Below are 14,111 nucleotides of genomic sequence, written 5' to 3'. Positions count from 1 at the left end.
TCTTCTTCTCTCTCTCTTCCTCCTCTCTCTCTCTCTCACCTCTCATATTAATCTAATTCATTTCATTTCAATTCATTCCAATTCATGTTGTGTGGTAATTGAAATGAATTTAAAATTAAAAAGCACAGACGAAAAGAACAATATTTCTGAATTTTAGTATCAATTATTTACATTCAATTTTATCAGTGCTGTAAAGGTCAAAAAAAGGAATGCACATATGGCTTAAATGTATTGTATTTTCATCATAACATAAAATTATTTAGAATTTCATAAATTAAATATTATTTGGTACTTAATTATGATATAAAAAGTATGATCAGTTAACTAGTTGATTAATTATATTTTTATCATATTGCAGCGTCAAATCGAAGTGCTTCATGGTAATCGTGAAGATGCATTCATATGTGGAAAAAATGTTGAATATGGTAGCAGTAGTAGTAGTAATGGTGGCGTAGGTGGTAGTACTAGTAGTAGTAGTAGCAGTAGTGCGACAGTTGGATCTGATCAACCAACTTCACTCTTAAATTTTGCCATTTCTGAATTAGTAAGTTGGAACAATTTCTGTTTTTTTTTTATTTCTTATTACATCATCATAGAAATGTTCCTTCCAGCATTACTTCAAAATGATCACTATTTAGTCCGGTTCCGGAATTCTTCTTTTACATTTACAGGTAAATACGGAACAAAGCTACGTTCGTGAATTACAGTCTATCGTTGATTTCTATATTAGGCCATTTGAAGCACCTGAAAATGAGCATTTAATAGCATCACATCTAAGGGATCGTTCTGATATCTTATTTGGTAATATTTCTGACCTGGTTAGTCTTATTATTCCTTATTTCACTAATAGCTTCATTTAAAAAGTTTGGAAAATTGATATAATACGAATAACTTACTGTCATATAATTATTATTATTATCATAATTAGTATCGTTGTAATTTGATAAATTATAATTTATTAATTTTTTTTTTTTGCAGTGAATTAATAGTTTTTTCTTTCATTAATTTTTTTACATTTCTCAAGTTAAATTTTCAGTTGAATTTTCACAACAACTATCTTTTGGCTGATTTTTTGGCTGCGGGAAATTCAGTAGTCGAAATATGCCGATGCTTTCTCAATCATCGTAATAAATTTCTTCAACTTTATCATCGTTACTGTCAAAATAAACCATTGGGAGAAGCTTTACGACGGGAACAACAACCAGATGGAGCTGTTGCTAAATTTTTTATGGTCGTCTTTTTTTAATCTTTACTTTTACGTTTATTACATGTAATACTTTTTAATCTGACATTTAAAAGGGAAGAGGAAAAAAAATAATGATGATTACATAAAGATGATATATATATGTATTTGTCATTTGTCAGTTTTTTTTCTTTACACACATCATAAAAGTTATAAAGTAAGTTAAGATAATGAAGCGTTAACTCATGAAATAGTAATTGTATTATTATGTTAATTTGCTATAAATAATAATTATATCATTATCTTAATCTACTGTTTTAGATATTTAATCAATTTTGATTTCAGGAATGCCAGAAACGTGCTGGACATCCATTACCATTAAGTGCTTATTTATTGAAACCGGTACAAAGGATTACCAAATATCAACTTTTGCTAAAAGTAATTGATTAGGCTGACGATTAATTAGGTTTATAATTGAGCCCTTCCCTCGCCAATCCTTGTCCCATTACCTGATGCACTAATTTTTGGTATAAGAATTTCCCCAGCATTAATTTGATTCAATGAAATATCAGTTATTGCATTTGGAAGTATAAGTGTGATTTCAGAATGACAATGAATTAATTAATTTTCTACTAGGATTTAAGGTTCTTAGATCATTTTCCATTCATGCTTCTTCTACATTTACTGAATCATAGCACTTTTGCTATTGAATAGTATCAGTTGATCATAATGATAAATTTACATATACTGTTATTTGCAGGAAGTACATCGTCATTGTGCTGATCAGGCTAAGCCTCATGTTGATGAAGCTTTATCCTCTATGCTAGATCTATTGACTCAGCTTAATACCGCCATGCATCAATTGCATATTGCTGGATTTGTAGTAATTACTATTATTTTTTTCTAATTGTAATAATGAAAAATTAACTCTTCATGAGAAATATATAATAATACTAAAATATGCAAATTAATCAATGAATTCATTTTAGGGTGATCTCTGTCAAATGGGTGCATTAAGACTTCAAAATGAATGTGACATTTATGCATTCAAGAAAAGAACTCGTCGTCTTAATAAGGCTCAACGTCGACATCTGTTCCTATTCGATGGTGGTCTGTTATTTTGCAAAAAACGATCGCAATCTGTGCCATATGCTTCTGAATATTACGAACATAAGTTATCTATACCAGTAAGTGATAATTATTGGTTTACTTTTTATCATTAGAATTACTTTAATCAGAAACTTTTATAATTTCTATTTTTCATATCTTCTATAAAATGTTTGTCTTGACTTCAGACATGCAGTCTTGGTTTTTCGGAAACATCAAAGACATCATCTGTACGTTTTGAAGTTTGGGATGAGACGAAAAGTGAAGCATATGTTGTGCAACCTATTGATGAATCTGCTCGGATAAAATGGATACAACGACTTTACAAGTAATATTTATATTTTCGCACGTACGTGTACATATACACGTGCTATTTCGTAAGTTATAAATATATCAAACTATTTATATTGATCTTTCCATGAACAATTGAGGTGAAATATCATCTTGAATGTTGCAATTTTAGAAATTATCAAAGTAAATAACTCATTGTTTGTTGATTTAAATTAATTTCGTAAAAATCCATAACGATATTTTGAACAAATTTTGAATTTTACATTTGAAAGGGAAGGGAAACGAAAAAAAAATGGGATTCATTATTTTAGGATAGTTGGTGAACGTGTAACACATCGAGATCGACTGAATCAACAGCATCGACCGGCTCGTCCACAGTCTTGGGCTTCTACAATTTCCACTGATAGTATTCGTTCTTCTGATACAACCACAGATAGGTAGATTAATTTACCTGAAATTAAAATTTAATAAAATTTCCGAGAATTTTTTTAGACAAATTAGGAGATGTTAGTCTTTTCAAATAAAGCAATAATTTCAAAATCATTTTTCATGATATTATGATAATTAATGAAATAGTAATTGTAGTAGTGTTGTGGATGGAAATGGAAACAATCCAAATGGTACATGTTGCTCATCACCCTCTTCTGGATCACCAACATTTGTTCCGGCTACATCGGATGAAGATCCGGATAATAATATCAGTACAACTGATCAGCTACAAACACGATCATACAGTTGTCCTGAGGTTAAAATGTTTTTCAGTTTCATTTAATCTTTGAGTGAATATACGACAAGCGTATATATATTTCCCTATGGTGGTAATAAGTACTATGTCTTATCCTGATACTATATATTCTACTATTATATTTTTAATATGTATCCGAAGTTGTAAATAATCATTCCTGTCATTATTATTATTATTATTATTATTTTATTATCGTAATTATCTTTGTTTTAGCTTCTCATAATTATTGATTTTCATAATTGGATTATTCGGTAAGTAATAGATAAATGATCAAAAGTTAAAACTTGTCGCCAAATTTGAAAATTTTCTAATTATCATTTTATCATTTCTTGTATATTTCAGGATTCTCTAGAAGGTTTATTATCATCATCACCAACAACAACAACAACAATACCATCGTCAAGAGTACTAAACACGATAATACCATCCTCAATATTAGCAAAATCAATAACAGCAACAACAACAGCAACACCACTGAATACTATTGTTGAAAGTTCTTCTTCCACCGAATTATTTGCAACAATTTAATATGCTTCCGTTTATTTCATAGTTTTTTTTCTTTTTCACCTCTTGCTAATTAATCTTTTCTCATCTTTAGATCAATTGATAGCAATTTGTTTAAGATATTCAGTAGGCAAAAAAAAAAAATGAATGAAGGAGAACAACTTAAAAGATTATTTAAAATAAAACAAACAAACACCAAATTTCTTGTTTTGTTTACAAAACAATCTTTTTCGTTTTTTTTATAAGTTTGTCCAGTATTCATACAATAACACTTCCTTTCTTCCTCTCTCTCAAATTATCATTTTAAGCATTTAAAGTGTAAAGAAAATAGATGAATTTCAATTCATTTATAGTACTGGTAAAAGAATGATCGCATCAAAAGAAGCAAGAAACAAGTAAAGTGTTAACAAATTAGATTTCACTATTTCATTGAAGAAGCATTTATTTATACATTAAGGGCTATTGTGCTCATTACTTAGGTGTATTATATCTAAACATTACTGCTATATATTCGTTCTTTGTTTCAATTCAATTCAATTCAATTGCAATCCCTGGTGATTTTGTTTCGAATTGTTGTTACCAATTTATTATTATGTTTGCTGCATTCCTTGTAATTTTTTCGTTTATTTATCTTTATTTATGTATATTTCACTATTATATTGAATATATGTATACATATATGTTTCGCTCTATTGTTGTGCTATAAAGTGTAAATGAAATGGATGAATTATTTCATTATTATTAAAATCTGCAATTTGTGCACCATTTGCTTATACAATAAGAATTACGTACTCTCACCACTCGTTTATCCTAGGTGCTTTTTTTGTATGTGCTATTTTTGCTCATACAATAGGGATCCCATTATACATATGGAAGGAGAATATGATAACTTGCTATTTAATTCAAAATTTGCTTTTATAACAAGAATTTGATATTACAGTTATTTGTTTTTACAATAAAAATTTAATATTATAATTATTTGCTCCTACAATAAGAATTCAATATGAGAATTATTGGTTCATGTAAGGATAACAGCTTGTTATTTGCATTAGAATGGTATCTTAACTTCAACAGTCCTCGTTGATAAATATTGTAAGTTGTAAAATAAATCCTCATTGTGAGTCATCAAGTGGCCCTGCAACTATTATTAAATAAGTTAAAGTTAAAAGGAAAAATTTAACCTCAAATGAAGTTGTCCCATTTTTTTCCAGTAAAAAAAAAAAAAAAAAGTAAACAATTCCAGCAAATGGGTCATCAAAAAATGGATCTTTCCGTTTTCCTTGCAAGCGATCCACTTAACTTGTTTGCTTAACATGATGGTTCGACTGGTAAAGATCACGTATGTAAGAATTGCATCGCGTCATAAATATCACATGCGTGAGAAGTGCATCGCGTAATGAATATCACGTACAAGAGAACTGCATCGTCATAAATTTTACAGAAAAGTAGGGTAAATTACGAAAAGTATTGTTTAGCTCGATTAAATTCACTTATGTACTTCGTATTGAATGTCGTTAAGGAAAATAAAACAGCGTAGGTAAACATCTTAATCGACAATAAATCCACGTGTCTATTCTGACAAGTGCACGTACCAATTAAAGCAACAACATATAGCACGTATGACATGTATGGCTGTCAAACGTAACAAGCACATGAAATTCGCACGTATGGAATACTTCCAATATATATCCGCATTTAACATTTATCTGTCCACTTGTTAACTTCAACAACAAAAAAAGTAAAACACTTACGTATACGTCATAGCACACGTATTACTTTTAACTTATTCAAACTGAGATGAGATAATTTCATAAATTTCATACGGGCCAGCATTTTTAGTTGCTATGAATCAGCGTATTTCTCGTTACGTATGTAAGGTGTGGTACTGGTTTATTTGCGCTTAGATTAGAAGGTTATCAAGTTCTAGAAAAATTCTGTACAACTTAATGAACCATGAATATCACGTATGAACCAAGGTTCACGTGTGCAGAAGAAATTAGATTCGTCAAGTTGAACAGGTAATTAAATTTTATTCAAATTAATCTAGCTATCATTTATTCATTTGGTGTAAACTTATATTCCTATTAGTTTTTGAAATTTTACATTATTCTTTCTTTTTTGTGATTTTACATTTTTTTTGTTATAATTCTGCATTGCTTATTTTGCATCATTATTTTTTCATTTTTTTTTTTAAAGCAAATAATTCAATTTTCTTGTTTCTACATTTCTTTCACTGAATAATTTCAGCTTTGATTTCATCCATTTTTGGAATAAAAAGGGCGAATTTTCGGAAGCCGATAAAGCTCTTCTTTATAAGGTTAGATTTTTTAACTCTGTTAATGAGTAAAAACTGGGTAGTAGTAGGAGAAAGTTAGGATATTAATTCTACCTTTCTTATATGTGTTTAAAGTAATTTAAATCAATTTTCAATGTATGACTGACATTGATGCTAAATAAGTATTATGGTTATAATACACACGAAGTATTCTATCATAATGCTTTGTGTAGGATAACTAATAGGAATCGTTAATAGTATAAGCAACTGTTATAGAGATGATGTTAATAAAAGACTTAAATGTTTTTCTTTTTAGGATGGTATTAGATGTTTGTCTTTTTATTCTTTTTTTTTGTCCTGTAAAAATATGTAAAAGTGTGAGTGGGATGGAGAGATTTAGAAATTGGGTTGGGATTAATTGAAACTGAATTTTAATTGGAAAGATATATTTCATTAACATTGAAGTATTTCATATTGTAGGGTATACGGAACCTAGATAATGAATTAATCAAACTTGTTGAGGCGAAGGAGGAAGACAACACGAAAATTTATAAAGTGTATTTAAAAATTGGACATATTAGTTTGCTAGCAAAAGATTTTTCTAGAGGTATGTTTATTATATTTATTGTTTTGATCATGAAGTGATGGAATTATGAATTGGAGATATGGATTCAGTAAATGAATTCCTATTATTATTACATTTATATGGCATAATCGAAAGCATTGCTACGAAAAGACTCAGATTAGTCTGACTTATTATTATTTGGTACTGAATAAAAACTGTAGACAAAGAATGTATGCAATAATACGTATCGTAAGTGCTTCTTTTTCAGCGTTATCAGCTTATCAGAAAGCTTATAATCTAAACAGAGATGGATTTTGGAAAGAACCAGCTTCATATTTTGGTCTCGGAATGGTTTATTTCCATTTTAAAGCATTTGAAATGTAAGTATTACCAGTGCTTAGTTATAGTTGTCACAACGTTTTCTAATTAAAAGTGGAATAAGCAAAGCCAAGGACCAGCTATATTTCCAGCTGTTTAAATTTAATGAAATTAAGTTGTAATATGATTAGAAGCACAGTTATCACTTATAATAAGCACTCTGCACGGATTATATGTCCTTCGTTATTTATATGTTATTCTCGTTTTAGATCTCTTTTACTTACGTTTTGGTTTCACTAATGATAGTAAATGTGGAGAATATTGGATATGAGGAATAATGAAAATGATTGCAAAAAAGAGTGCCAAAAGAGAATAATTTCATTTCGTTTTTCGAAATTGGAGGGATAAGATAAGAAACGGAAATTCCCACATGTGATCATATCAACAATTATTGCTTGAAGCTCCAAAAAGTTTTCCCATGTTTTATGTTCTTTTTTGCTAACGTTTTGTACACAGTGATCAGTGATCATACTTCTTTTTCTCCCCTCCTACTTTCTTTCATTTCTTCATTTGCTTAATTCAAGCCATCTTAGTGTAAATGACTTATGAGGATCTACGAATAAGACACGGAAAATTCAATGTTTTTGCAATTTGTTTAAAGGTGCTTAGCACGCTAAAAAACTTCAAGTTTTCAATATTGAGGTCTTTGAACTATTAGCCCTTTTTTTTAAAAAATAAAAATAAAATCTAAAAATATTCCTTCCCAAGTTTTTTCGGTGAAATTTTTGCAAGAGAAATTATGGAAAGGAAAGTTTGAGAAGTATTTCCGAATTTCAATGTTTAAAAAAGTTACACTAAAAGATTTTTTATGAACAAGAAAATGTTAGTAAAAATTTTTAGAGTTAGAAGTTGAATTCACAGAAATTGCAACCGTACCGTTTTATTAGTCAATTCATTCAATTCCTCATTTCATAACGTAAAGGCAGCTGTCCTTTCTATTTTAAATGTTTAAATTAATGCGATTTAAACAGTGGGTACCGAAAATTTACTTGCAAATCTTCTAATCTGACAGATGGTCAGCGATAGTGGACTGCAGTGCTCGTTTGCCTTCATTTCTTCCTCATTTCTACATTTAATGCCTTTTTTATAATCATTAGTTGATTTTTCACACAGTTATTTGCATTTTCCTGATATGTTTTCACGCTATACATTCTAAATACTAACTCTATGTCCTTTTCGTTCTGCATCCCATTTCAACCTTTTTGTCTTAGCTGCAGACCAGAATAATCAGAGATCTTCAGCTGGTCACTCATTTCTCTTTCTTCGCTCTCCCTCCCTCCCAGGCTTGGATATTATCGAAGGTTGGGAAATGAAGGGTGAGATGAGAAGTGTCCCTCACTCATCCTCTACCTCACACTTTTTTTCTTCTTTGACCTGATCGATCGGCTTACTATTATTCTGCGTGTCCCACATCCCAAACATGCGCTGTCCACTACTCGTGATGTTATGTCTGTATGTGTTGCGACCTATTGACCGTTGTAGCTACCCATTTATGAGATCACTTTGGCTTATATTTCTTTCAGTATATCAAAACGTCACAAATGTCGTACTATTCCTGATCCTTTTCTTTATTCTTATTATCCTCTGCCCGTTTTTACTTATTTACTCTTTTGGTTTCTAAGTTTCCTACCATTGAAATTGGGAAGATTTCCATCTTCGCTTATTTTGTCCATTTATTTCAATTTTTAATGATATTCATTTCTTATTACAATTTTCAAATCTTGATGAAACACAATCAGTCATTTATGCTTGGCGGCATTTGACAGCAACATTGTCCTCTTTTATTTCATTCGAACAGATGGGGCTTGTATATTGGAACACTTATCGTGATTTGTGATGGGATTGATAGGTAGTTGTGTTGCATTGGTTTCGATCGTCCTACCGCTATAAGAATAAGCGAATAAATAAAGAAATCGAATCCAAGTTTTTTGTTTATAAACTGATTTCCTAAGCAGAACTATCTCCATGCAAATGAACTGATCAATTTAAAGAATTTCAAAATCACCCTTTCTTTTCTCATGCTTACCGCAGGAAAGTATGTGTTGTTGAAAATATGTTGAACTGCTCTTATGGTGACAAGTTAACCTTTTCTCGTTCTACTGAACATTACTAATAAGAAATACATTAGCTTTCCGTTTGGAATGGAAGCACAGTATAATTTCAAAAGGATTTTTTGAAAAGCATAGAAAAAATAGGAATTTTACCCTCTGTATATTTCTTAATTCTGTTTTCTTTCGTCAAAACTTTCATGTCGTAAAATTTCCATAAATTTAAATATAAATCGAATTAGATTTAAACTCTGTGCTAGAGTTATATAGATGAAATTTGCATCACATGCTTATTGTTGAAATATTCTGTAACTCCATCATCCTTTCTTTTTAATGGATTGACTTAACAACAAATCATTGTAATTTACCTTGTCTAATTCCATTCAATTCAGTGGTTTTAGATATTAATTACTGGATAGTTCGCTTACTTAATTGTGTGCGAAATTTTTCTTTGCAAGTAAATGTCTCCATTTAATTTCAGTGCCGGTGAAGCATTTAATCGCGTTCTTTACTCACATCCAAATCACGAATTTACGGTTGAAATATATTCCAGATTGGGATTTATTTGCAAGAATTTGGAGTTTTTCGAACTTGCCATTAAGGTTTTGTTTTTTTCCTCCCTGGTTTAATCTCTTATTAGAGTTAGGAGGTGCTGATATTTTATTGCTTCACTTCCGGTATCATTCAAAATCATCAGCGCATTAGTAACGATTCTATTGAGGTGGTAAAACATTCAAATACTGTTATTCAAATCCCATGTTCCGCAAACGTTGTTCTCTGTTGGAACCCATCACTTCAATGTCAGATGTACATGGCTGCATCTTACAATAAAACAAAACTTAATGGAATAAATGATTCGTAAAAGAGAAGTTTTTAGTCCTTCTTTTTTTCCATCCGCAAAAAAATGTTACTATTTCTTGCTTCACAACAGAAATTTGTGCCAGAATTCTGGTGATTTGTAGTTATTTCTGCATTTGATCAGAAAAAAAAGTAACGACATTGGGCGGAAGTATGAGGAAAATTTTAGGGTGCGACATTTAATCACTTTGTTTAGTTCTTTTGAATACGATAAAATCATCTTACGGCTGATGATTTTCATGAGGTGTTAATAATTACTCAGACATTTGATTATCATTACGGGTGATATTATGAGTAATGAATAAAGTAAGGTGAGCATAAGAGATACCAACAAATAGATAAGACTTACATAGACCAAATTAACCAGAAAAGTTAAACTCATCTTAATGAAATCACAGCAATTTTGGTAATCGAAGTTAAGCTGATGTCACTTACTGCTGTATGCGCACTTAATACTAGTAATTAATTAGACGTTCGTTTGAAAACATTTTGACGATTGTTTTCATATTTCTATTAAATAATATGAACTTTCACTCGTCAATTACATTTCGATGTGTTATAGTCGTCTGAGCATTCATTATCTTTTGAGTAATTTATTTTGGCACAGAGGGTTCAAATTATTCATTGCAGCACTTCACAGCAGCATTGAACGACAGCCGTGAAAGCACATTCCTGACGAAGGTTGAATTGCGTTTTAACATAGCTCACTGCTACGACATCGCTGGTGACCTTGATCGGGCAGCCATCGAGTATCGAACAATCTTAACTGACCATTCCGTTCAACTGACGAGCAGTTTACAAGCGCAGATCCTAAGACAACTTGGTAATGTATAATGTATCATCTATTTTCGTTTCTTTTTCTCTATTTACCTTTTCCTCTACTTTTTCGGTAGTGGCATGAATATTTCCCAGATATATTTCATGAAATGGATATGTGACGTCATCTATTTGATAATATCTGCGGAAGTTGCATATTTTTTTCAACTTTTAGTTTTCAATTTGAATTTTTCGTTTTGTAAGGTCAAATATTTGTATATTGCTGTTATTCCTGAAAGGTGGTGAGCCGCATTGTTGCGATGATCCGTAGCTGACTGATGATCATTTGCAAAACTTTTTCATATGTTTTTGTTCGAGGATTTAACAAAGCGAATTTTTAGGTTTTGGTAGTAGCGGTTTTGACGTTGTGGAATATGTTATGTTGCAGTTATTACAAGAGCATCGGAAGAATGTTTTCGAACAATTTTATGTTGCATATTTCAGGTTGGTTGTGCTACCGCGAAGAGTGTCCGCCGGCACAGAGACCTCAAAAGATTTTCGAGGCAGAAAATTATCTAATTCAAAGCAAAGAACTCGAACCCAATTGTGGGAAAACATATTATTATTTAGGACGTTGCTACGGTGAGCTACAAGATAGAGCACACGACGCATTTGTTTATTACAGGTTAATTACTAATGATATTGCATTTAAAAACAAATTCATTACCAAATTTTTGAAATTATATACTTGTATGTCGTGGATAAATTTGCTTATGGAACGGGATTTTGTCATAAATTATAATATCTTTAACTTTAACAAGCTTTCTTAATTTCTCAAGAAATATAAACGATGTTGGTTAGTAACAAGATTATCCTTACCAAAAAGTAGGATAAGTACTTTTCTGGATACTAAAATATGGGCAGAGTTAAAGGGTTAAAAACTATCCTATACTGGATGAGAATTTATTACTTTAACTCGTAAATACGACTTTATGCAAAAGGCGTAATTAATCAGTGCTTTGTTCATTTTGGTTATATTTTTCAATATTCATCATATTATTTTGTCAGAATTAGAGGCTTGTCATGCCACAATAAATTTAATACAGATAGATCTGTCATGAAAAATTTTCACAAACTTTAAACTTTACATTTCATTTCTAGGCATTCAATTGATAAATCAGAAGCAGATGCGGATACGTGGTGCAGTATTGGTGTTTTATATCAGCAACAAAGTCAGCCAATGGATGCATTGCAGGTTGGCTGGTTTCTTTAGCTTTTATTTACAAATAATTCCAATTAATCTTTGTCATATGTTCTAACAATTTGAATCTGAATTAGAAAACCGATATTCGAATATGGAAAACTAACTGTCATGAATTACTGGACAAATAAACACTGCTATTGTTCTTATTGTTATTTTATCACTCTTATTATTTCTTGTTTGTTTTAACTTCAATTTCCGCTGAAACTTTAAGACCAAAACTTTAGTTAAAAGTTAATACTCTGAAGTTTTAGCTTCACTTCCCGGTTGACTAGATTCATGCCAAAATCTTTAAATTTATCTATCTAATTTTTAGGCATTTATATGCGCAGTTCAATCAGATCGTGAACATAGTGCAGCTTGGACAGATTTAGGACGATTGTACGAAGTTAATTGTCAATTTTCGGACGCACTCCATTGCTTTAAGAAAGCACTGAAGTGTCAACCAGGTTAGTTTGATTTTTAAAACGGAAATTTAGTTCTGAAATTTAAAAAATTTTCAATTCAGTTTCTTTTTGATCGGTACAATAAATAAGAAACTTAATTTAGGAGCTCCAATAAGCCAGCAAAAAGATGAAGTAATAAGCTTTACTGCCATCAATTTTTTGTTGTACTGTTACTTTAAATCACGCCGTGCTGTATTAACAGTACCCTGCTGATAGTGGTCATTTCTGCTAGATTGTAAAAAAGTAAAATTTTTATCAGTGACTTGAGATTTAAGGATTTATTTCCAGCAGCACCGGAAGCTTTGAAAGCAAGAATACGTGTCCTTGAAAAGGAGCTGCATCCATCATCATTACTTATTGGGAATTTACGATCTCTGCCACCCAGCGAGTAATTCGTTCAATGTTATGAAATTTTAGAAATCATAGAGGGTGGCTCCTAAAATATTTTCGCATTAGAAACTTTCTTACTGTTTCAGATTACCTGGTCTTAACGAAGCTTGGAGGCTTTCTATTCCTGCGGAACTGAGTCAGAGACAGGAAGAATTCTTGAAAGTATGATTTTTATTTCTGTAAATTGCACATGATTTTTCAATATCGAATGTAATATTCCCTTATTTTCTTGCTGAAGTTGCTCCGGTTGCGGTGAAAAGCTAATGCTACTAATCTTGTATTTTCGAATTTTTTGGATTTCAATTTAAAAAGAAAAAAAATAATTTGAAAATTTTTCCAGCAAAAGCAGCAGCGTTATCGTGACGGTAGTCCGCTACTTTCTGCTACACTAACATTACCACAGGTATTTATATATTTTAGTTTGCATAACAATGTATAAGCACATTGTGCTTATGCACAATTATGCACAATTAAGGCTGTAATATTGGCAGTTTTTCGAATTGACTTCATGCTATCAATTCAGTTAATGTATTTAATTAAAATCCGCATGACACCAACATGACATCTTCTTATCATTACAGAATACAAACGAATCAGTGGAAGTGCAAATTCAACTGATGAATATTTTACGCGCAAATAAAGCGGAAATTACTGAACGCGAAAATATTTTATTGGAGACACTGGAAAGTAAATACGGAAAGGTTAGTCCAAGATTTTTACTTACCGAAATTCGTAAGATTTTGGAGCTATAATAAATCTTCCGAATCAATATTGATTAAAACTCCACTGTCTAACTGCAGATTTTAATGTATCGTTTGTTTCTTAATCTTACATGAAATATGTTGAAGCTCTAACAAGATTATTGGATTACTTCCTAGATTAATAAAAATGGTATCGAGCAATCGATAGAAGCACATGTTGAACAAGATTTTGTGAATGGTGGTATCAAAAAGGAAATACCAGCAGATGGTAGCTTATTACTGTATTTGCAAATTTTTATTTCTAAGCAGAGGCCTTCCAAATTTCTGAACATTTAAATGAAATCCCTTAGATATTGTTTTCGATTTTTTAAATGTTCTGTTACAGGTGATGCTGTAGCTTCTACTTCATTAGAAATTCATTTGACTGAAAAAGGAACCAACAGTGACGATAAAGATATTACGAAAGAACAAGTAACTTATTCATATTTGCAATCTAATGATTATATGGTATTGGGGAGAAAATAGAACATTTGTTATTTTTGCAAAGTTTCTGAAGTATTATGAACAATGGATTTCTATTTTAGGCAAAGCCAAGGAAAGAAG

At 30.9% G+C, this 14,111-nt stretch overlaps 2 protein-coding genes across 2 annotated transcripts in view; both read left to right on the top strand.

Moving 5' to 3' along the window:
* LOAG_07763 (RhoGEF domain-containing protein) overlaps positions 1 to 3,892 on the top strand; it is a 4,823-nt gene extending 931 nt beyond the window's left edge. The window contains exons 2-11 of the mRNA XM_020447532.1: positions 359 to 544; positions 672 to 818; positions 1,037 to 1,231; positions 1,529 to 1,621; positions 1,944 to 2,066; positions 2,173 to 2,370; positions 2,479 to 2,618; positions 2,893 to 3,018; positions 3,167 to 3,326; positions 3,669 to 3,892. Coding sequence (XP_020302248.1) covers positions 359 to 544; positions 672 to 818; positions 1,037 to 1,231; positions 1,529 to 1,621; positions 1,944 to 2,066; positions 2,173 to 2,370; positions 2,479 to 2,618; positions 2,893 to 3,018; positions 3,167 to 3,326; positions 3,669 to 3,854 — 1,554 coding nt within the window. The 3' untranslated portion in view covers positions 3,855 to 3,892. The remainder of the gene's footprint in view (positions 1 to 358; positions 545 to 671; positions 819 to 1,036; positions 1,232 to 1,528; positions 1,622 to 1,943; positions 2,067 to 2,172; positions 2,371 to 2,478; positions 2,619 to 2,892; positions 3,019 to 3,166; positions 3,327 to 3,668) is intronic.
* A 1,781-nt stretch (positions 3,893 to 5,673) lies between these two features.
* The window catches only part of LOAG_17501 (JmjC domain-containing protein), a gene marked incomplete at its 3' end in the record, with an annotated part of 11,901 nt that continues 3,463 nt past the window's right edge, over positions 5,674 to 14,111 (top strand). Inside the window, exons 1-15 of the mRNA XM_020450163.1 lie at positions 5,674 to 5,848; positions 6,078 to 6,147; positions 6,586 to 6,712; positions 6,939 to 7,050; positions 9,578 to 9,698; positions 10,585 to 10,777; positions 11,215 to 11,395; positions 11,872 to 11,965; positions 12,288 to 12,420; positions 12,706 to 12,805; positions 12,894 to 12,969; positions 13,148 to 13,210; positions 13,389 to 13,508; positions 13,686 to 13,776; positions 13,894 to 13,979. Of these exons, the coding sequence (XP_020306211.1) occupies positions 5,784 to 5,848; positions 6,078 to 6,147; positions 6,586 to 6,712; positions 6,939 to 7,050; positions 9,578 to 9,698; positions 10,585 to 10,777; positions 11,215 to 11,395; positions 11,872 to 11,965; positions 12,288 to 12,420; positions 12,706 to 12,805; positions 12,894 to 12,969; positions 13,148 to 13,210; positions 13,389 to 13,508; positions 13,686 to 13,776; positions 13,894 to 13,979 (1,632 nt within the window). The 5' untranslated portion in view covers positions 5,674 to 5,783. The remainder of the gene's footprint in view (positions 5,849 to 6,077; positions 6,148 to 6,585; positions 6,713 to 6,938; positions 7,051 to 9,577; positions 9,699 to 10,584; positions 10,778 to 11,214; positions 11,396 to 11,871; positions 11,966 to 12,287; positions 12,421 to 12,705; positions 12,806 to 12,893; positions 12,970 to 13,147; positions 13,211 to 13,388; positions 13,509 to 13,685; positions 13,777 to 13,893; positions 13,980 to 14,111) is intronic.

This window comes from Loa loa, assembly GCF_000183805.2.
Source record: "Loa loa unplaced genomic scaffold supercont3.83, whole genome shotgun sequence".
Lineage (NCBI taxonomy): Eukaryota > Metazoa > Nematoda > Chromadorea > Rhabditida > Onchocercidae > Loa > Loa loa.
This window is presented reverse-complemented; position numbering and strand designations above follow the sequence as displayed.